The 23,494-nt window shown below is 33.8% G+C and overlaps 1 protein-coding gene across 3 annotated transcripts; it reads left to right on the top strand.

The window, feature by feature from the left end:
• The first annotated feature begins 5,151 nt into the window (after nucleotides 1–5,151).
• LOC130641857 (condensin complex subunit 3-like) lies at nucleotides 5,152–23,058 on the top strand. Of its 3 annotated transcripts, none has more exons than XM_057448856.1 (20): nucleotides 5,153–5,441; nucleotides 7,593–7,764; nucleotides 8,239–8,475; nucleotides 10,963–11,235; nucleotides 11,732–11,954; nucleotides 12,167–12,298; nucleotides 12,441–12,654; nucleotides 13,331–13,516; nucleotides 13,589–13,696; nucleotides 14,267–14,386; nucleotides 14,689–14,809; nucleotides 15,206–15,330; nucleotides 15,685–15,866; nucleotides 16,281–16,461; nucleotides 16,910–17,080; nucleotides 17,497–17,575; nucleotides 17,652–17,720; nucleotides 21,616–21,718; nucleotides 22,030–22,065; nucleotides 22,679–23,058. In XM_057448856.1, exons 1-20 carry the CDS (start codon nucleotides 5,193–5,195, stop codon nucleotides 22,707–22,709), a joined length of 3,012 nt encoding a protein of 1,003 aa, XP_057304839.1. In that variant the 5' UTR covers nucleotides 5,153–5,192; the 3' UTR covers nucleotides 22,710–23,058. The 3 variants fall into 3 exon arrangements, with proteins under 3 accessions (XP_057304840.1, XP_057304839.1, XP_057304838.1); XM_057448855.1 differs by having other exon boundaries at nucleotides 15,200–15,330; XM_057448857.1 differs by lacking the exons at nucleotides 21,616–21,718; nucleotides 22,030–22,065; nucleotides 22,679–23,058 and adding an exon at nucleotides 19,330–19,497 and having other exon boundaries at nucleotides 5,152–5,441; nucleotides 15,200–15,330.
• The last annotated feature ends 436 nt before the right edge of the window (nucleotides 23,059–23,494 follow it).

The following is a 23,494-nucleotide window of genomic DNA, read 5'->3' as shown; positions in this document are numbered from 1 at the left end:
TAACATTTTTCATAACTTTTTGTGTTGTGTTAGCTAGAGCTGAGTTAAGAGGTTATTTCTTTAGAAAAAAACCCATATATATATATACTCATATTCCCCCAGTCGGCAAATGTCACATTAAACTTTCAAACTAACCCCAGATTAGTATTTTTTTTAGAATATATATATATAGTCATCATGGTTTAACTCACCCAGAGGGCTCCTGAGCTTTTTTACTGTTTTATGGCAAGTCAGCACCCTCATCTCTTCATACTGTCGGTTAGTCAGAGCTAAATTTTTCGGTCAATCTCACTTTAATTGAATTTATTTTCATATGTAGCTATGGCCAAGGCTAATCAAGTGGTTTTGAGTTTTTTCCAGCTTGCAAGGCATGAAAGCGCTTAAGCGTAAACCATATATAAAAAGTTGAAACTGTTTATTTAAGATTAGTGTATTTTAAGGAATTTCTAATTTTGTTTCCCTTAACCTTGGAGGGTTAGTAGCTGCAGCATTGGGTATGTTGGATATGTTTACACCTACACTAGGGGTTTTCGTATATGACGTAATATATATAGATGTAATGTGTTCTGTTACAGCTACGGATAGCACCTGGTTCTTAACTAAGGTGACACAACTAAGATTACACACTTCTTGAGTCTTTGCTGTCTCAAAATTTTAAAAATAAATAAGGTAATTTATTACTGAAAACGCTGGATTACACCCTGGTAGTGAATTAGAAAACAATTTTAATATTGCTTATCTTTGAGTTGTCACTAATTTAGTTGTTTTTATTTAGTTCTTGTTAAATTAAAATTTCTTCTGTGAAGATTTCTTCATTTTGCTACTCTGTTTTTTTCATACAGAAACCAAGCGAACAACTTAAAATTGTGATTCTTTTTAGGTGGGGTTTACACCAGTGATGTTTTAAATCTAGCTGCTATTTTTTGAATAGGTTAGTCATCATCATTCATCATCATGCTTGGCTTAACATCCGTTTTCCATGCTAGCATGGGTTATACGGGGTATATTAATGACCCTCTTCCAATCTGATCTAGACTGTGTTAGATCTAAACTCAACTTCCTCTGTATCAAGTCCTTATAACCTCCTGCCAAGTCTTTCTTGTTCTGCCTCTGGGCTTTGCCCCAGGAACTATCAAGTCTCCCCACTTTCTTACCCAATTATCCCCCTCCATTCTTTCCAAATGCCCCAGCCAATTCAATCTTCTTATTTGGATAAAATCTAGTTCTACGGATACTGAGCCTCCTTTTTAGCTCATCTGAACTCTTTCTGTCTCTCAGACTGGCGTTACACATCCACCTAACCATTCTCATATCATTCCTTTCTAAACGGTCAAGATTTTCCTGCTTCACTGCCCATGTCTCACTACCGTTCAACATGACACTTCTTACACAGGCCTCATCCTACCTTTTAACTCAATTGACAAGACTCTGCTAGTCAACAAAGGAAGTAACTCTCTGAACTTTTTCCAAGCAGAACCTATCCTGCAAGTAACACTTCTTCCAACAGCCCCTTCACTGCCCAACATATCACCTAAGTAACTGAAGTTCTCAACTATCTCTAACGAGCCACTGTTGTACATCATTGAAGCTGGAAATACTTCATTCTCTATAATCTCACCTTTGCACTGCTTGCATACAAACTGGATGTCAGCTCTTAACCTTCCTCCAATACTACTGCACTTCTTATGTACCCAATGCTTGCAAGTCTGACAAAAAATTGAGTTACAACCAACCCCTTTTCTGCAAACTCCACAACTACAAGGTCACACTTGGCTGCAATGCTACTTATCATGACTTTTGATTTTGCTGTGTTCACCCTTAGCCCTTTCCCTTCTAGTCCTTTCTTCCACTTCTCAAACTTTTCAACTAATTCTTCCATCGACTCTGCTATAAGACCAAATCATCTGCATACAATAACTCCCATGGACAACCTCTCCTGAACTCCATCGACAGCACTTCTAAGATTAGAACAAAGGACTAAGAAAAGAACCCTGATGTACACCAACATTTACACTAAATTCATCACTAAGTGAATCGTTAATCCTGACACGATTTCTATCATTGCTGTACATAGACTGTACCATCGTAACTAGCCACTCATCCACACCTAATTTTCTCATAGCCCACCAAATAACTTTACGTGGCACTCTATCAAAAGCTTTCTCTAAATCTACAAAGGCAAAATAGAGATTCTTTCTCTTTCCTAAATACTTTTCCTGAAGCTGTCTGAGTAAAAATATTGCATCTGTAGTGCCACGCCCTGGAACAAAACCAAATTGCATCTTATCTATGTCAATTCTTTTGTCTAAGTAACTTATCAATAACTTTCATTACTTGATCAACCAACTTCAAACATCTATAGTTACCTCTTTCTAATGCATCACCCTTGCCCTTGAAACAATTCACTATTAAACTCGACTCCCACTCACTCAGAATAGCACCATCCTTTATAATCTGATTAGCAAGACTTGTAATAAGCTCAACTCCAATATATCCAGATGCTTTTACCATCTCTGCAACAATACCTGATACTCATGCAGCCTGTCTTGATCTGCATAGCTGGCCCTTCTACAACATCATCATCAGACAAATTGTCCTCATCCCAATCAAACTCAGTGTTAAGCAACCTCTGATAATAATTCTTCCAAGCTACCCTTTTCTCTTCCTCTGTGCTAGCCAAAACAACTTTATTATTACGTATACACTTCTCACCTACAACATCTTGATTAGTCTTTTTCATTTGCTTTGCTATCTTGAATACCTCATTGCGCTGGTCTATCCTTCTTAACACATCTGCAAATCTGTTTCTCTCTGCCTGTGATTTCGCCTTATACACTGCTGTACGAGCATGACGCTTAGCTTCTAAGTAAATATTTTTACTACTACCTGACTTCCACTTTTTCCAAAGTTTCCTCTTTTCCTTTATACACTGGTCAACTCCATTATTCCACCACCAGCTTTGTCTATGTCTAGCTGGTCCTTTTGTCCACCCACAGGTATCATCAGAAGCTTCTAGAAGACAATTATTCCAAGTAGTGAAAGTACTTTCAACATTGTCACTATCACACTGACCATTGTGGGCTAACTGCTGAACTTTTACACTAAATTGTCTTGCTGCAATCTCTTCCTTCAGTTTCCAGACTTTACGACTAACACTCTTCAAGATAATATCACAAACAAGCAACCTATGCTGGGAAACACACTCTTCCCCCCATATAACTTTCACGTCCTTCACCACTTTCTTGTCTGACTTTCTAACCAGGAAGTAATCTATCTGTGTCTTACAGCCACCTGACTCATATGTTATCAGCCTACTCTGTCTCTTACTGAATGATGTGTTGCAAACCACCATGTCCGTTGCCATTCCAAACTCAAGCAATCTCTCCCCTTCCTTATTTCTGCTCCCAAATTCATAGCCTTCATGCACACCCCTATAACCTTCAGATGACTTCCCAACATGACCATTAAAGCGCACCATGACAAATTCAGTGTCTCCGAACTTTGATGTGACTGCTATTAACTCATCATAAAACTTATCTTTATCTTCCTCACTGAGTCCACACTGTGGAGCATAAACTGACAAAAAGTGACAATCGTATTACCTATCAAAAACTTTATCACTATAATACGACTATTAACACACATAACATCTATTACTTTTTCTACCCACTTCTCTGCAACGAATATGCCAACTCTGCCATATACATCACTATTACTAATCCAAAAAAGCTTATATCTTGCCCTCCTACCTTCCACAAATCTCACTGAAGCTCCTCTCCTGACTTCCTTAACACAACACATATCAACAGATCTAAGTTCTAACATTTCAACTACTTCACCTGCTCTACCTCTCAGAGTACCAACATTTACACTAGCCATCCTCAACCTAGTGTTACCTACCTTGTGATGTGATAGCTGGGTAACAGTCTGACGATGCTCACACCTGACATCTGTCCTACCGTGCACGACACCTTCACTCCTTGGAGTTCCAGCCCCATTTACGCAGTTTGTCTGATCAACTGTTCTTACGGCCATTAATAAAGAGTTTTGGCATTGTTTTACAACTGGATGCCCTTCCTAGCGCCAACCGTTCACAGACCGGACTGGGTGTTTTTTTAAAGTGACACAATCACTGTGGCATTTCATGGGACTTCCACAATCGCCCCTTTTAAACTAAGGTATGGTGGAGGACGTTCAACTCCTCTACAAATTTCCCCTTAGAAAAACATCCAGAGTATTTAGGGTTACGGCTGAGTTTCGGTGTCATTACTGGTAAAGTTAAACTTTTCTTGTTTTATGAAAAGTCAACTACAAAAATCTACTGCAGTGTGTGAAAATGTGTTTTTCAAAGCTTTTTTACAACCAGTAAACTACTGTAAAACAATCTTTAAACTAAGCTTTCCAACTGTAACAAAGATAAACTAGTGTTTTTTTTGTCGTTATTCTTTTTTGATAAAAATATCTGTCTTATAGTACACTAACTGTGTGTGTTTTTCTGTAACAGGAAAAAAGGTGATTTTATATTCCAAAATTTTCTTTAAAAAGTGGCTTCCATAAAAACTATAATTCTATGTATAAAAATTTTAAATGTGTATATGCATTTTTAATTGCTAGAACAAATCATGTGATATAATAAAACGATTTAAGTAGCTAGAAATTGTATTGTATGATGTATAATTTAAATTCACTGTGACTGATTTTCAAAAGCATGTATGGGCAATGTAACAGGCTATTAGACATGTTGTTGTCAATTTTGTTTAAGACAGACAGAAGGGTGAAATGGTCAATACTTTACACCTCTGCTTTTGCACTTAGTAGACCAGGTAGAGAGAATATGAGTAGATTTTTTTAATGTACCCTCATAACAAAATAATCCACATTGCAGCCCACAAAGGTCGCAAAATTCAGAAAACATGGTCGTGCTTACATCAGCAACAACAAAAAAAAAAAGCGTGTTTCAGGAGTATGAATTTAACTAATAACCTATTATCTGATGTCCTAAGTCTGCTGTTTGTCTGCTAAGTTTGCCCTTTAGCAATAGTGGTAGCTGCACAAATACAATGGTAAAATAAATACAGTTATATAGCTGTAAATCTTGAAATATTTTCTGGTCGTGAATATATTCCCTAGTGATGTCATTTATAAATGTATAAAATTATTTTTTGTAACAAAGGACAAATAATATACTGACAATGGCTTCAACTATGCTTGATGTTCGTAAAATATTCAACATGGCACAAGATGGTGTTGTTGCTTCCCGTTTGTGTGACATGATGACCGCCATACAAAAAACTTGCTCGGTTGAAGATTTCTGGTCTGCCTTTTTAAATCACTTGCAGAAGACAATGATTTATTACAAAGCAGACATAGTTGTTGAAAGAGTGATTGACTTCATAGCCACCTTTACAACTCATTCATCAATTCTGAAAAATAAAGAAAAGGTATGTACATATTGTTTTTAAGCTTTTTGTTGTTGTCTTTCATAAATGCTTTATTCTTTAAATAGAAGTAAACAGTTTGCATGTCAACTTTTTTCTCCGGTTGGCTCACTTAAATTTAGTAAATAAAATAAGTCTCACTGGTTTGTTTTTTTGTTTGTTTTTAAAAGGATATTAAAATTCACTTATAAAAATTTCAGTTAAAGTCATTGCAACGTTTTATTAGAGCATATGCATTTCAAAGTTTATATTAACACTTTAGTGCACGTTTCATCTAATTTTTGCTAGCGCACAAGTGAAAACACTCATATTCTAGTGCACTCTTGAGACCTCTGAACAATGAAACTAGCATTGTGGCGCCGTAGATTAGTGGTTATAGCTCTCGTACTCTGTGTGGGAGACCAGGGTTCGATTCCTCTTGACGGCGATTCAACATGGGCGAGTGAATGTTACCATAGCCCCGGGTTAACCCAAGCCATGTGAGGGAAATTGGGAAGATGGCACACTGTGTGGGCCGTTGGATGTTGCCGGGAGTTGTCTAGTAGAGTGCGGGCTCTAATTGGGTCTGCGTAGCTCAAAATGAGCATTAAATACTCTAGGACTCTCCATCTACGCCATGGCCCCTCCTGGAAATAATAGACAGGGTATATCCCTCGATATTTGTGAGGCTAGCCATGTAAAATATGCACATCTATCTATCTATCTATTATGATTAATCATCTCTCAATTCTAAATTATAACTCCCCGCAGCAGAGGGTCTCAGATTTTCATAGAAAAACCTGTGTTGGTTCTATGAAGTTTTTTTTGACACTCATAATAAAAGAGCAGATCAAAATTAGCTGGGACCGTGGAAAAAAAAAGGACAGGAGATTTACAATAACACAAAACTTAGAAGAAGTAAAGTGCATGTATGTATTTTTTATCTATAAAAAACCTAGTACATCTGCAATTTTTTACCAATTAAATGATGCCAGATATACTTTTGCGACCTGACATGCTAAGCAGAAGATCAACTAATTTCCTTATTTGAAGGCTTTTTTCAATAAAAAAACTAATCCTTATTGTTAATTATCGTTATTAATAATTATCGTTTTTATATTTTTTGGTACAAACCATTGATATATATTTCTAATTTTTTTTGAAAAATAGGAAGTAGTGAAAATGTCCAAAATGGATAAAAAAAGTTTGGGAATGAAAGAAATAGTAGGCATACTAGGGGCAACATGAATACATGTTACTATTGCGAAGAAAAAAATAACATTTTAAATTCTGTCTTTGAAAATTAAAAAAAAATCATTTAGCTCTATTTGGTATGGGGACCATTCAAACTTCATTATGTTTTAAAATAGCAGCTGAAGTTTTATAAAATATTTTTCTATCTTTACCTGTTGATGTCATCATAGCTTCTTAGACATTGCTCGTAATCAATATAGGAAACCCTCTAAAATGAAAAATGCTGTGAATCCCGATGTAGCAATCATGACAAAAAGAAATTACTTACAGAAAATCAAAATGAAATATCAAATATTGTCCAGAAAGTTCTCTGACAACAATTCGGATAGATATGATATTACCTATTACAAATGCAGTCACACAAAAAATGCTGGCATCAGCTAATTTATTCACCACATACTTGTGTTAAGTTTTCGTCAGAATTTATAAACAGTAGGCACTTAATACCACCTCCCTCTTACGTACAAGACTCGAAAAAGCCTATAACAAATCAGGTTAGGGATTGGTCGTTTGCAATAAATAATCTGCACAAAATTTTACAATTCAGCATTTTTCAAGATATGGTCGACATATAAATTAATCCAAATGTAATTAATAACTATATAACCATACACAATATCATCATATATAAAATAGTTTGTATCATTTGTGTCCTGCAAAATTTTAAATGCACTTTTCATACAACAAAAAACTTTTAAATGCTGAAGGTTTAACCTTAATTTAAATTACCGTTGTATTTTTTGAAGACACTACAAAAATTATTAATGATTTTTCCTTTGCTTAGTCTAAAAAAAATTGTTATCACTACGCTTTGTTTGTATATCACATGTGTTATCATACAAAGTATAAATCGTGTATGCTTTGCTTTAATAAAATAATTCCTACATTTTTCTTCAACTTGTGTCTTTGTTTTTGTTTTAGGAAAACGAATCAGATAATTTAGAAATGGATGAGTCTTCTATGGATCCCTTTTTAGTTGAAGTGTTAAACTTCCTAATCAAAAACCACAACGCACGTGACAAAGCTGTGCGATACAGATGTTGTCAACTCATCAACAAACTACTTGGTCGCCTTGGAGATGATGACACTATCGGTAGGGTAGATTTATACAAAGATATGCAGGTGCAAACCAATCCAACATCAATAAATTTAACATTCATTGTGTCATGAGGTTAAATTTAAGTCAATTTATTTATCATGAATGTTACATAACTCAATGTGGTTTAGTAAAATCTAATTCTTGTTTTTTTTCTTCATCGTTTAACATGTGTTAGGTTGGAATTTTAAAGCGAAAAAGTGTTTATAATGGCTACTTAATTGAACTTTTAATTTTATTCTCAGCAAATATGCATGCCCATAACGACTAAGCAGCTTTAATTTTTAAACATGATATACTTGACTATGTGAATATATTTAACATGATAGCAACTTAATTTGTTATGGCATATCAGAGCCAAATAACTGCATGTCTGCATTAAATTTTGTTCTCAGCAGTTAAAATAACCATTTAGATTTTTTTTACCCCTTAAATATAAATCTATTGTGAAGGTACATTCCATTTATTTAGATGAAGATATATGTGATGCAATTTATGAGTGTATGATGATTCGGATAAAGGACAAATTTCCATCAATTCGAATTCAAGCAGTTTTAGCACTTGTACGTCTTCAGGATCCTGAGGATGAGGAATGTCCTGTTATTGATGCATTTATTCACTCAATGGAAACCGACACTAATGCTGATGTACGCAAAACCATTCTATCAAACATTGCACTGTCTAGAAAGACTCTACGACATGTGTTGGGTAGGTGTACAAAACATACAGAATCCGAAGTACCTTACCTTATGGCAGAGTGCTACCCGCCAACTCTATAAAAGTTCATAATATCTAAGTAAAAATAGATGATCTAAAATTTCAGAAATATGATGCCAATTAAAACAGTTCAAATACTAGAGAATTTAACATCCATAGATTCTGCATTCCTTAAGATGTACCTATAATCAACGGTTCCAATGGTCTTTACTAACTACAAAGGAAACTCCATGAAAGTTTGTGCTATCGTAATTTTGAGAATAAAATTTCACAGATTTCACTAAAAAAAAATATTATAAACTACTTTTACTGGATGTGCTAAAAACAAAAGAGTTATTTGTCTTTTTTTCTAATTTTTGATGGTTTCATAATAAGCAGTAGGACTCATTAGAAAACCTTTTGGAAATTCACCATCAAATTTAAAGAAAGAGTGTTGTCGTAGCTTCTGTTTGACAATATGACAGAAGAATTTTAGTATAATGACAAATTTAGAAGATCCAACATAACACCACAAGTAAAAATATTTATTAAATTGATAAGTTTTAAAATAAGTTGCAATGTTGTGATGTGTCTAATGCTGCAGATGCTGCAACTTTCTGTGATACCTTTCTGCTGGTCTCTACAAGCTAAAATCGTTTTTCAATTATTATTTTCACACTCAAATAATAAACAAATACATAGTAGAATAATATTGTAAGATTGCATATTTACAGAAAAAAAAAAAATTAAATGGAACAACAGGACACTACATTATAAAGGGTTTTCCTGATAGAATAAATGTTGTATGAATGTTAAATAGTAATAGAAATTTGACCTTCCTTGGTCATTTATATTTCCTTCGCAAATATAACGAGCGAGCATGGCGCTGTAACACCCCCCCCCCCCTAGAAATGCGCTAAATTCATCTCTTTTGACGTTAACCCAACTAATTTATAAATTTTGTGTTTTTCGATTCAATTACACAAATCAAATTATCTATTGTTTCTCTTTATAATATAACTTAATCCTTTTAACTTTTGAAAGGCAGGTGTGTAATCGATAGTATAAGGGAGCTTAACATGATTTCCGTATAATTCAGTTCACTGGTGTTATTAACACGTGGGGAAAAACAATTGTGTCCTGCGGACAGGGAAAACAAACTAATAAACTAATATATATAAAAGTCATATATTGAAAGTAACAATTCGCATGATTTATAATCATGGAAAATATTTTAATATTAACAATAAATTTCAAAAAAAGGTAGGGAATGGCAAAATTAACCTGACAAATTTGACCAAAATTTAGTTCAATAAAAGCAAATCGCAAAAAAACAAATTACATGATACGTTAAAATAACATAAATTTCTACTGAGGATGAGAGGTTTCGTGGTTGAAGAAATTGTTTTCTCAGAAAATTAATAAAATAGGGTAGCCTCATTTAACTGGTCCGAATTGTCATAAAAATATTTTCCTCAAAAAGTTATTTTTTACAAATTTAAAGTCTGGTTATCATCATGATGCATTAGGGAAAAAAATGTTTTATTCAAATCAACAAAATTTGTTTTCTCAAAAAAAATTTTTTCAGAATAATAGGTTCTATTCAGCTGCTTAAAATAAGTTAACTAATATTTTCCTCAGAAAATTAGTTTTTAGTGTAAACTATCATATAAATCAGAATGTCTTAAAATACTGTTGAGACTTGGTGAGATGTGTTTTTAGTTAAGAATTGGGTTGGGAGAGTTAAAAAATAAGTTTGGTTCAGGATTTAATATCACATTAATGATCATTGTGGTTTTTTAAGTTACAAAATGCAGTAAAAAACTATTCTCTCACAATGAATAAAAAGGAAACATAAGCATGGAATGTATGTTAAGTAAGCCGACTGGTACACTTGTGGTAAAACGATTGCCTCTAATGCGGAATATCTTGAGTTCAAACTCTCACCAAGTCATGCCAGAGACTATAAAACTGTAAGTCGTTTAGTCCTTGTCTAGTCAAGCTGCTGTTGTGCTTGCATGACTTTTGTGGCTCCAACTTGCAGTACCCTCATTAAAAACAGTTCTATTATGAACTGAAGAGGCTATCCTAGACCCTGTTAGTGTTAAAAAAGGATTTGAGTTAATTAATAATTTCAATTTTTCTCACTTTAGTTATGGCAGGTGAAAAATATTTCCATTAATAGATTTGACATATATGTAAGTTTTGTGAATTAACTAACGTTTTTAAGCCTATAAAAGCCACAAACAGATTGTTTCACAAAACATCAAATTACAAACATTCACGTTACCGCAGCCATTATAAAATGCCAACATCAGGCAATCCTCTCAGATCCACATCATATTTTTTTGTACCTAATATCCCCGTTGTTTAATTGGGAGGTCCCTATTGCATTTATGTGACATTTCCTACAATTTTGACAAATGAGTCCAATATTTGATTTAGCTCCCTATAACTCGATAAGCTATTTTTAACTATTAATTCTTTTACTTTCTTAAGGTCGTATTCGAGATGTAAAAGAGAGTAACCGCAAAGTTGCGTATATAACGTTGTCAGAAAAGGTTTCTATCAGAGCATTGACCATTGCTCAAAGAATTGACATCCTCAGTGTTGGCTTGAAAGATCGTTCTGTGATTATTAAACAAGCATGTTTGCAGTTATTGAAGTCTTGGTTGCGTTCGTATGATCATAATGTTGTAAAGTTACTAGAGGCACTGGACACTGAAGGATCAAAAGATTGCTCTGAAGCAGTTCTAGATGCATTGTTTGAAGGTTGTTGTTTTCATTCTTTTAATGTTTCCTTCCAAGCTATTCCTTTGTAATCAGCTAAATTTTTATGCGATTTTTTTGTGTTACCAGAGAAAACATTTTTATAATTGTCAGGAATTGTCAGGAATTGCAGGTTAAAGGGGCTACGAAACGGCTGTCGGTTTTCGACTTTCGTGACTTACACGAAAGTTGAGCTGATGGTGGCATAAAACAGTAATGCCTTTTTTTCTGGCGTGTATATAATTTACAGACTTGAACATGTAGATATATCTAGAATTTTTCTTCTCCAGGTAATTTTTTTAATGCAATGATAAATCAATTCCTCATTCATTAAAAGTCTAGTTTCTATTTTATTTTTGATTACATACAGGCCCAACAAAATGATTTTGATAATCTGAGATGGTTTCAAAAATTATGATGATTGAGGTCCAGTTCAAACTTCCTTGCTCTTAAATAACTGATTATGTCATTTACAGCAAATACGTTTCTTTTGTTACAGGTGCTTCTGTTGAAAAATTAAAACAGCATGTTGATGCATTGATAGCATTGTCACAAGCATCTGGTGAAGGAGTAAAAATGATACCTTCAGAATCTCTTTCGCCAGAAAATGTGTTCTACTGGTATATGGTTTGTAAACATTTAAAGAAAGTGGGAGACGATGGTGAAGTCTTACTTCAAACCATATTGCCAGAACTTACAAATTTTTGCAACTATATTCAAAGGTATTCAAAACATTTTTTTGGCCTATCCTTTTTAACAGATCAATAAAATTTAATTTTTTAAATTACAGAAATGTAACATTCCAATTTCCAAATCCTTATTTGTAATTTTTATTTTATTTTATAAAGGTTCCTAAAGGTTCTAAATTTAAACCACGCACATTACATTATGGTTTTCTCTTTTCAGGACTAAACATTTGTCTCTCTTGTTCTAGTTATGCTGAAAAATACTTCATTGATTCTGCGATTTTGACAGCTTTTGAAGGAAGGGAATTACAACCAGAATTTATTTTAGAGCATTTGCTGAAAATAGCTCGCCTGTTGGATTTGTCTGATGAAGTTGGAAGGTATAGTTTTATGTCTAACTATATTCGAGCGTGAATCGTTGCCGTAACTTGCCTTAAAGCTTTTCAAAGTAAATCATTTAAAGAAACTATTGTAAGAAAATAATTTTTATTTATTATAAGCAAACTGGTTATTTTTTTAAAGGAAAAACTTACAGTCCCTGGTTTATAATCTCCTTGTCACTGAAACCATACCTGTTTCACTTGCCTCTGTGTTGGTGTCACTATATGTTGATGTTGAAAAGTCAGAGCAGGTCTTCGTTCAAGCTGTTGTTGAGATCATTGCAGATGTGAAACAACCCATGGTTCAAGTGGTGACTACAGCTATGAAGGAAAGCAATCGTAGAATAGAATTGCAGGTATACGAATATGTTTCTCATCCTGTTTGCTCTATTTTGGATAAAGGAATAAATTCAAATTTTAGAAGCTCCCAGAAATACTCCTTCAATTATTATGAAAATTTTAATTGACATCTTGCCAAAACTCCAAACTTTGCATCACAACTTATTAGATATAAATCACCATAGTAAACTCTCGGAAATCTTAATTGCTACCATTACTGATTGACTAATGATGTGGGTATAAAAGTTGACAATTTTATGTTTATGTTTGAACCTTTACACCTTTTGCAAAGTTTTTCCACCTGTTTAATCTTTTTTCAGAATTTTTATGATTAAATTTAATGTCAAGATATTGTAATGCATTTACATAACTAACAGAATATTAAAACAAAACCATAAAATATTGAACTGTTCCCCAATGCGATTTAAATAGGTAATGGTGTTTCATACTACATTAGTTTTATCAGATAAGTATTATTAGTGAACTGCAATTATTGAAGGATAGGCACTTTGATGTGGTGATCTTTTATAAAGAGGTTAGAAAAAATATTTTCCTTTTAACATATCTCATTTTATGCCTTTTTAGCAAGTGAGATATTTGTGTTCTGTATCAGTTCTTGTAGACGTTCTAAAGTACTATGACGATCCGTAACTTTTTATAAAACTAAGAATTCATCAAAATAACCCCTTTTAGCTTGCTCGGATTGCAATGAACTTAAACGAGTGTAAAGAAGATTTGGAAACAGCTATTACTAAGCAAAACTTTCAAGATGCAGCTCTTTTGAAAGATCAGATAGCTGAATTGCAGGAGCAGCGGGACAGTTTACTGCTGGACAAAAACACTAATGAAGAACGACACCTCCCTCAACGAGTCGAAAAGGTATTAGCCTGTGCCTAGTGAATGAACTCATTTTACATTACTGTTATAAAATAATGTACTATCTGTCCATAGGATGATCCAGAGACTATGTTAAAATGTCTCACTATTGCTTCGTCATTACTTACTCACATAAAAGGGAAAGGCATAAGTCCAACATTGATGACACTCAAAGATGAACTCGTATGTATATAATGTACATTATCTCAATCATTTATTTTTTAATTATTTGCTTTAAAATGTCCCCCCACCCCTATTTGGACATTTAAATTAACTTAAACTCTCAAAACCTTATTTTGCAAATTCAAGGGACCAATCTTCGAAACGAATTAGAAGGAATTGTGGCAAAAATTTAGTTTGCTGTTCCTCAATTCAGTTATCGTCAGAAATGATAGCTTAAAAAGATATGAAAGAATATTAATATTTTAATATTTCTTTCGTGCTCTGTACACTCTTTATTTGAGCACATTGTTGAAACACACTAAAAAGACACTGCTCTATGGTTTGTTTTAAATTGCATAGATTTGTGTATATTATACAAGATTGCCACAAATTAACATTTTTTATATTTTTGCGGAGGTAGGGGGACAAGAGACATAAGGTGTGATCAAGGCCTTGTCCATATAGATTTGGCCGGAATTGTACATAGTAGACGTTACAGTATATCCCAAAAATGCACCAACTGCAGTTGCTTTTTTGAGTTTCAAATATTGTTTTTCTTCTCCTGTCAATTCTATTCTGGTTTATTTTTAGATATTTGAAGGTGTAAAGAATGAGGACCCTTTCATTCGAAATGAAGCAGTTAAATGTCTTGGTCACCTGTCACTTTTGCAGAAAGATTTTGCTTGTCAACATTTGGTGCTATTTCTACAGGTGTGATTCAATTTGTTGATTGCTGTACAGTACGTGTAATTTTTAATTACATGTTACTTAACGTATAATTGTAAACGTCACATGCTGATACAGGGCCTCTTGGCAGAACAATAACGTATATTTTACGACTCAATAATTAACAGAGTGACCATGAAGAAAAAATATACCTTTTTCAAACTACCAATTCATCTGTTTTTTAAGTCCCACACTCTACTCTCCAATTTAATGATTTTTTCATGTGTTTATAGTTGATCACCATACTCAATTCTTAATGCTATCGTTAAAAAATATTTTCTTCTCAGGTTGCTCAAGTTGATCAAGAATTGCTTCAAATAACAGCAGTCCAAATCATTTTTGATTTGTTTATGATATATGGGCTGGAAGCTTTTGATATTGAACCTGACAAACCTAGTGACCAAAATGGTATGTATAACAACAGCATGTGTATATCTTATTAGTCTCAACGTTATCGAAATGGTTAAAAAGAGACTGGATTTAGAGCATGGATGCCAGAAGTGATGATTAGTTCTTTTTTATAATTAAAAAAGTGCATTTACTCCCTGCTTTATACATTTGCTTGAAATAACCTTTGATATTGTATTTATTAATAGTTCATCCCATAAAAAGTCGATATGTGTTAAACAAAAATACGATATACTTAAATAGGATGGTTGTAGACGTTGTTGTAACGAATTAAAAAAAGTTGTGTCCCCCTTTGAATGTAAATTCGATCTCTAAATTCACTAAAAAGGATGTTGATATTTTGGTCTTTGCTATGCAAATTAAGGGTATAGTCTGAACTGTTATGTTTAGAAAAAGAGGAAGATGAGGTGAAATCAGACGTTGTTGAGGAAACACCACCTGAAGAACTCGAAGTGAAACAGAAACATAGTAACGCTGCAGAAAGTGTGTTGGGAATCCTGTTGATGTTTCTTGAGAGTGAAGTAAGTAAACTGGAGGATATTTTTACATTGATAAAAGATTTTTATTAATAAATGTTTTGCTGTTCAGATTGAATGTCACTTTTTTCACAAATGCTATGATCATAACACTAGTTTTCTTATTTTACCCTTGCTTCGTACTAATCCCTTCAGTTGAAGTAAGTTCTCCTAAAACTCCACCTAAAAATCATTAGACTACTTTAAATCTTTTAGATCCCTATCTCTCTTTAAGCAATGGTGTCGGCTTTTTTAGTTTTGCCGTCGTCTACGTTTATTGCGAGCAGCTTGTATTTATAGCATTGTGTGCCAGATTGAGTGTTCAGTTGGATTTATAATTTTCCTTTATTTCTTAATTAGAGTCCAGACCTGCGCACAGTTGTAGCAGAAGGCTTAGTAAAACTGTTGATGTCTGGCAGGATCGTCAGTTCAAAGATTTTGACAAGATTGATTCTGCTCTGGTATAATCCAATCACAGAAGACGATACCAAACTTCGCCATTGTTTGGGTGTATTTCTACCTGTGTTTGCTTTTGAGAACAGGTATAAAAGTCTTAATTTCCTTTGTTAGGTTTCCCCATGTTACAGACTCATGATTTATTTATTCGATCTCCTATTGACCTTTTTACCAAACATGTTATCCAGTGTTGCTAACTAATATATAAGAATAGCTTCGCCTTTTTACAAAGTTCTTTATACGCGCGCACCTAGACAGGCAGAAAAAGAAGGACCACGTAAAGAAAATTTGCACTAATTTGTAGATTTATCAGGATAAAAGATCTAATAGGCACTCTGAATTGATTATGACTGACAAAAGAGCAAAAAAATATATGATATTTTTCCAGTGTTTGTCCTGATAGAAAAAACAACTGTATCAAAATGTGTGTTTGCACTTAAGGACAATATTTAAAGTGTTGTGGTTATTGAATACTAACGCGTTGATGGATTGATTTCTAGAAACAACCAAGAGTTAATTGAAGAGTCGTTCATTCCAGTGTTGAAAACTTTGTTCAACGCACCCTCCTCCTCACCTTTAAGTCAAGTCAACGTTTCCAATGTGGTAGACCTCATGGTGCAACTTACAGACGTTAGGAATTTAGTGGAGATGCAAATGAAGGACAAAACCATCCCGGTTTTTGTAAGAGTCATCCTTAGTTTTTGGTTGTTACTACTACTTCTTAATAGAATTATTGCAATGGTATTTACCATGATGTAGTAATAGTATTCAAGGTTGATGGTTTAAAACAGCATATATAAAAGTTAGTAGAAAATTTGAGATTAAATTACATATATATTGACCGAAAATTCGTGATAATTTGAAAAATTGCAAATTTGAAGTCTGCAGGGAAATCAACAAGGAAGAAGTAGGAAAATCAGTTTTGGGTTTCACACTGGAATATACTTTAAACAATAGAACTTAGCTGTACAATGAGCTAGGAAAAGTTAAAAGCTGAGTTTTTTTGACCCTAGAAAGTAAGCTTATTATGGGTTATGTAAACAAAAATGAGGCATGAATTTTAATTTTCAATGTCTAAGGCACTTTGACTAGCCTTTTGCACTTAAACTAGCCTTTACTTTACTTTTAGGAATCACACGTTCACGATGGTGTAGCAATTAAACTGGCGAATGAAATCTTGTCCGATCCCGAAGACGCTGACATTAAGTTATTATGTAAAACGTTGAATCAACTCCACATCTGTGTCAGAAACACTACAGTTATTCAAGATTTGATGGAGTTAAATATGCAGATGTTGGAAGTACGTTGTTTCTTGTTTTTTCGTTCGTTCTCTCAGTCGCTCCCTCGTTCGTTCGTTATGTATGTAATTTACAGACTCGAACATATAGATATATCTAGAATTTTTATCTTCTCCAGCCTTGCTCATGTTTTCATCCAGAATGAGTCTTGCTGAAATATTTCTTTGTAATATACTTTTCAAAAAAAAAATGTTGAACCAGCGAGTAATATGCGCGCGGGATATGCTAAATGTGAACATTTTAACCGGTTCGTAGCCCCTTAACATTAACTTTTGTCAAACTTCGTAATAAGTATCGTTTTATTTTTTAGAAAAGATTTTTATTGTTTTCATTAACTTTTTTATTCCTCTGTCTTTTTCTGTACTCTAGTAAAATTGAAAAAGGCAACTTAATAATCAACTCTGGTATTATGTTCTAGGCGCTATCACAGAACAAATTGGCGAAGAAAATGATCGAAAAGTTTCAATTACACGTGCAAGATTTGTTTGGTAGTCAAGGTAGAATCACGTGTCATCTGATTTATTAATTTAACTTCTGCGTATTGAGTTAGTATATATATTTTTTTATGTTTAGATAAGTCAGATTCAGTATCACAGTCTGAAGCAGATGCAACTATGACTGAAGAAAACAAGGATACCCACGGTAATCTATTTTTGTCCGTGATACCCACAGTTATATACATTTTTCGTAATACCCACTTAATTTTTTTTTTTGTGTTTCTGTCATGATTGTGTTTGGTTTTAAAATAAGTCCTGACTGCAGGCCTGTAAAAATGACTGGTAAAAATGTAACTTCGTAGCTACACAAGATTGCAAAGAATTTTCATAAAAATTACGACTTTGGTAAAGTCGAAACATGTTAGTAAAAATATAACGTGTCGTAATTTTTATGAAAAAACTTCATGGGAACAATGAATATGAACGAGATTATAAACAAAATAATTCCAAGGATTGATCACGGTCGGAAACCTTGAAACGTTTGCCGAAGCAACTGATCGTGAACGTAAAAATGTCGAAACGATCCGTTAACGACGATAACAGCAACCTTTCTGTACCCGGGGTACTTGACGGCGGTGTCTTGTTAAAAGACGTTCTTAAACATAAAACTTAAGTCGCTTTCGTATATGTTCTGCCTAATCTTGGAACGCCTCCCGTCTTAAGACTGGCCAGGCCAATCTTCCGACAGTGACAAATGGGTGGCCAGTCTAAAGACTGGACTGCCCAATCTATGGACGTACATGCCCCATCTGAGAACAATTGTGGAAGACAAACAGAACAATAAAATTTTTAGAATTTACCTCTTAATTGGAACTTTAAATTGAAACTTTTCTTTGAAAATCAAAAAGCCAAAAATTTATATATACCATGTATTTTATGTATAAAAAATTGAAACTACTCAACCATATTAGCATAGTCTATAAGGTTGTTCTTCTATAGACTATGATATTAGCTACCTGGCTACAGCTCGCTAGCTGGCTAAAGATCTCACCCGATGAAATTAACAGCTAGCTAACTAATAATATGGTTGAATACGATTTTTCTGATTCTTCATGAATATAAACATTTTATTTTTAAAATTTAGCCATTACTCTACAAGCTGTATATAAATGCTAAATGTATAACACGTGCTCTACCAGCTACCTAGCTAGCTAGCTACGATTTTTACTCCACTGTGTCCAAAAACTGGCCGAGTCAATTCAACAGTACCCAAAATATGATGTTTTAATGTGCCTGAGAATTTTGTTGGGACTTGCAAAAAACAGAGCTGATGTGGTACATCCCTTCTTTACAATCTAAAAGGCGCCAAAGATGGGCCTAACATGATCGTTTGCCCAATCTTGTGACGCCCTGCCCAGTCTTAAGACTAGCCGGCCAGTCTTAAGACTGGGCAATTTTATGTCCAAAGATTGGGCAGCGTCCTAAGATTGGGCAGAACATATATATTAAATAATTTCTGCATTTAAATATTGGAGACTTTGGCGACTGTGACAGACTGTTTCCTTATTATGGAAAATAAATAAATTATATTCAGATTATTTTAGAGATTCATTCAAATTTATAATTACTTTAAATATTAGCGTGTTTTATTTGCGTTACAAAAACGTTAAAATTTCTAATGAAAAACATATTCTCCCAACCTGTGCATATACAGAAGTTCGAGTGCGTTGAAAGAAATAGAGAATATGCATTTTCATTTAGTTAAGATTGTGGTTGCACGTCGAGTGAGTCGATGTGTTTTTTTTGTCTTTCAGAAAAGAAAAAAAGGTAGCATCAAAACTCAAGAACGTTCGACATGCGAAAAACAATTCGACTCGTTAAAAAGAGTTTTTTTACAAGCCACCAACAGTTTTTGTACCAGCTTCCATAACTTGTAATAAATTGACGCATTCGGTTTTTTGCATATCCTTTCTCCTAACAGACATTTTAGACTTTTGCTTCATTTTTATTTTTTATAAAGGAAAATTTTCAATCAACCTCCGTGATTAACATTAGCTAAGCTCTGAGTCGATCTAGAAATCTTTGTCATAATGTTTTGAGATTTTGTTTGTTTGAGTATATTTTTGTTTTCATTAAAATTTCGCATTGTTGTGGTTTCCAATCTGTTTTGAAAAGAGTTTTCTCTCCCTTTACGAATGTTGAAGAAGTTTCCTTTGATCATTTTGGTACGTCGGTTCATGTCGCGCGATGCGAAGCGCGAAATAGTACCCGATTATAGTTCGTCATAGTGTCGCTTCATCAACTTGCTACACACCAATAGAAGTCTACTGTATAGTAAACTCCGTCTTTAAATGTATAACTTTTATACACATCAAGGCTGGAAAGTCTATAAATCTTAGCTAACCATAGCAAAAGCCTGAATGGCTTGCTGTGCAAATAGAAACATTTTAACTGTAAAGTAGAATGGCATTTCAAATTCCATATACACAGTGATACATAACGTTAATGATCAACATTGATTTGTTTTGCTATAGTGTTCGTAAATTTGAATGTTGGCAAAATATGCCACAACAATACAAACAGGAACTAGTTCGATATTAAACACCTTTCTTGGGGCTAGGTAAGAATTTATCTAATCTGGGTTTTTTTTCCTTTTTAATTTAAAACATTTTTTATAGCATTTCAGTAAATAAAATACGGATTTCCAAATTCGCCATGTTAAAACTTACCACTCACTTCCATATCTTAAAATGTTCATAACTTTAGTATTAAACAAAAAAAGTATTCGTTTCGCACACACGGATTGCAAAAACGGAAATTTAGCCCGTATTGCAATGGTTTTTCGTGCGACCTAACTTCGGATTTAATTTAATTTTGACGTCATTACGTTGCTCGTGGATGCGATAGATATATGAAAGGTACGAGCAATAAGGAGTTTTTAACTGCTATGCCCCTGTTATGTTTTCAGCGACTTAATGTCCGTTGAAGCAACAAATTCAAGGTCAAAACTTTCGCCTTTGTTGTTATACACAAAAAAATTCCCTATAAGTCCCTTATTGAAAATTCGATCATTTGCTGAACAGCAACGTAATTGCGTCACAATACACCTTTCCCGAGACTTATTCTTTTGATGTGCTGCAACTTTTTTTGTTGAGTTTTATTAAAAACGGACAACAGATTTGAATTCCTTATCAAAAATTTCGAAACAATGAAAATTTCGAAACAATGCAGCAAGTAATGTCCAACCTCTTTTTGAAAACGAGGCGGGACATAGTAACTTGAGCATCAAGAAGACTTTAACTGTGATATATCTCCTCAAAATAGCACTTTCTGTTGGCGTATCAAGTTAAACTTTTACACTTAAATTAAACAAACTATGCTGAATTTAAATATGGTATTCATATTTTAGGAGTTTAAAAAAGTATGACTCGTGGTCTCGGGAAAGGTGTATTACTTTGGTTTACCGCTTTACGCGGGAGCTCTTATTCAAGATGGCGATCAGATTAGCATATAAGTACCTGTTTAACCTTGTTTGTTTTATCTTAGTACTCTATTACAACTTTCAAACCAGGCAAAAAGACATTCTTAAATACTAATGTTATATGCGTGTTTTTAATTTTAAGTTTCGAGGCTTTAATATAACTTACATATAAAATCTGTAGCTAATATTTTAAGTAATCAAAAAATAGGTTGATGTTACTGCTGCTTACAGGATGGTATAACTGTTAAAGGCGTTGTTTTAAAAAAATGCAATGGAATTTATCAAAGTAAAAGCAGTCCATATTGGAATATAGATTGCTTGCGACTTAGTTTATGGTGTAAAAACCTAAAAATAAACTTGAACAGTATTTATCAGGGCCAGATCCATTGTACGTCACTGCCCTCAGCTAACTGACACAACGGAAAGTAAGAAAAAGATTAGGGTACCGTCGTTCCTCGCCCCGCAAACATGGACCTGTGATTTAGCTTTCAAAAATCAACACCGCGTAATTCATATTTAGGATGCAATCAGTAGGACCTTTCCCAGTCTGATATGAACACAGAATATTATTCCAATCAGTTTTTTATTTAATAAGTTGTCATCTTTTGTATTTTTTAAGAGTCGACGACAGATACCTTGGATCAAAAAAAGCATAAGTTAAACTCAACTAGTGATGACACGATTTTGTCGAAAAAATCGAAATTAGATTCAGACTCCACAGGGTGAGTTTTAATGTTTTCACAGTGATTTAATAATCTCACAAGAAATCAGTTAGTTATTAGTCGATTCAAAACTGTTTAAGACGGCTAATTTGATGTTAGAACATTAATCCTGCAGCGGAAAAAATAGGGTAAACGCGGTACACGAATAATCTAGCCAGTTTAGTTATTATTTTTATCTCTCTATTGTTCTAAACAGTAGACCTATAGTTTTTAACTTGAAATCACAGCCTGATATTCTTATAAAGTATATTTTTATAAAGGAGAAAGCGTGTATGCAGGACTGCAGTAATAAATGTGTTTTTATTTTGCAGCATGGATGTGGATTTTAACGTACACAATTCGACAAGGTATGTCTTTTTATATGGGTGAGGACAGTTTACAACGTTCGAAATTAAATCTTGCAAAGGAATCTTTCTAAGAGATCTTGTATTCTATGTACTTTTAAGGTAAAAAACAATCGTGAAATTTGTGAATTTCGCAAATTAAGCGATTTTGGATTTTTTGCGAAAATTAATTCTTGCCAATTTACGGATATAACAAATAAACTTCACACGTTTTTTCAATCAAGTCGAAAATGTTTTAAGTACATCGAATGCGTTTCTGTTATCGCCGCCTCCAGGTAGATCCGTTACTTTGATTGTCTTATTGCAAGAATAAACTTTCGCGATTAATATAAATCAAATTTTTCGTGAAACTAAGTTTGTTTTATTTTGAAATTTTTTACCTTAAAGTATTCGACTGTAATAATATTACCAACTTCAAAGACATCCAAAACTAGTAGTCTGTTAACCGGCACAAGTATATAAAGAAATATACTGGATTGTATATATTGGACCGGTCATTGAACCTACTGGTCCTGCAAGCACGCTGTGCTTTTTTAGGGAAATAGGGCACATTTGCTCTGCTTAAGTGATGGGTGAATGGGGTTGTTGAAAATTATGTTTTCGTCTTTTTTTACAGACCTGATGAACAAGAAAATGAAGAAAGTTGAACACTTGTAGTAGCAAAACACAAATAATGGATGTATAATAGTGAAACGTGGAAAGACACTGATGGATAGAATTGAGTTAATTATCAACCCATGATAGCGAGTACTTACAAAAATTGGAGTTTTCACTCAGCTTTGACAACGTATAGTGCACACCACTGTGGTTAGAACAACCTAAATGTTTTCTTCTTTCATCAAACTTACTTTGATTTGTATTTTAATCGTTGAAAAAATAGTGTGGAAGGACTTCTCCCCTATATGAGCTTTTTCTACCGTGATTTTTCAAACTTCAATTAATTGTGGAATATTTAATGTAAATATTGTCTGAATATATGAATAACCTGTTCTAGCTTTTTTTCTCTCTTTTTCTTACTTTTTACTTCCTTTATCCACAGTAACACTACCGTCCCTTTACTATCCCATGACCCTTTACTATCCCATAAGCGTAAAAACAAAAAAACTGGGAAATAGTGTTGGGGATAGTCAACTAGCCATCAACCTATGATAATAAATACGGAAATTTTCCCGTCTTACAAATTTTCCGCGCCGCTATTTCGTGCATCTTTATATTTCGTGCTTTTGATACCAGCAGTTGATTTTGACACATCGACGCAGCAATAAATTATAGCTTGGGTGAAAGCGAAGACTTGTATTAGATAGAAAATATTCACAGATCTGCCACATTTCGATTTTGTATAATTGTCGCCTCGTCCATGGAGGACGACTGCGTAGTCAAATGAGCGCATAATAAGAATTGGCTTTAGAGAACAAGAATTGCAGCTATGGAA

The sequence above is a fragment of the Hydractinia symbiolongicarpus genome, chromosome 4, assembly GCF_029227915.1.
Source record: "Hydractinia symbiolongicarpus strain clone_291-10 chromosome 4, HSymV2.1, whole genome shotgun sequence".
Classification (NCBI taxonomy): Eukaryota; Metazoa; Cnidaria; class Hydrozoa; order Anthoathecata; family Hydractiniidae; genus Hydractinia; species Hydractinia symbiolongicarpus.
Note: the sequence above shows the minus strand (reverse complement) of the source record. Positions and strands in the feature narration are given on the sequence as shown.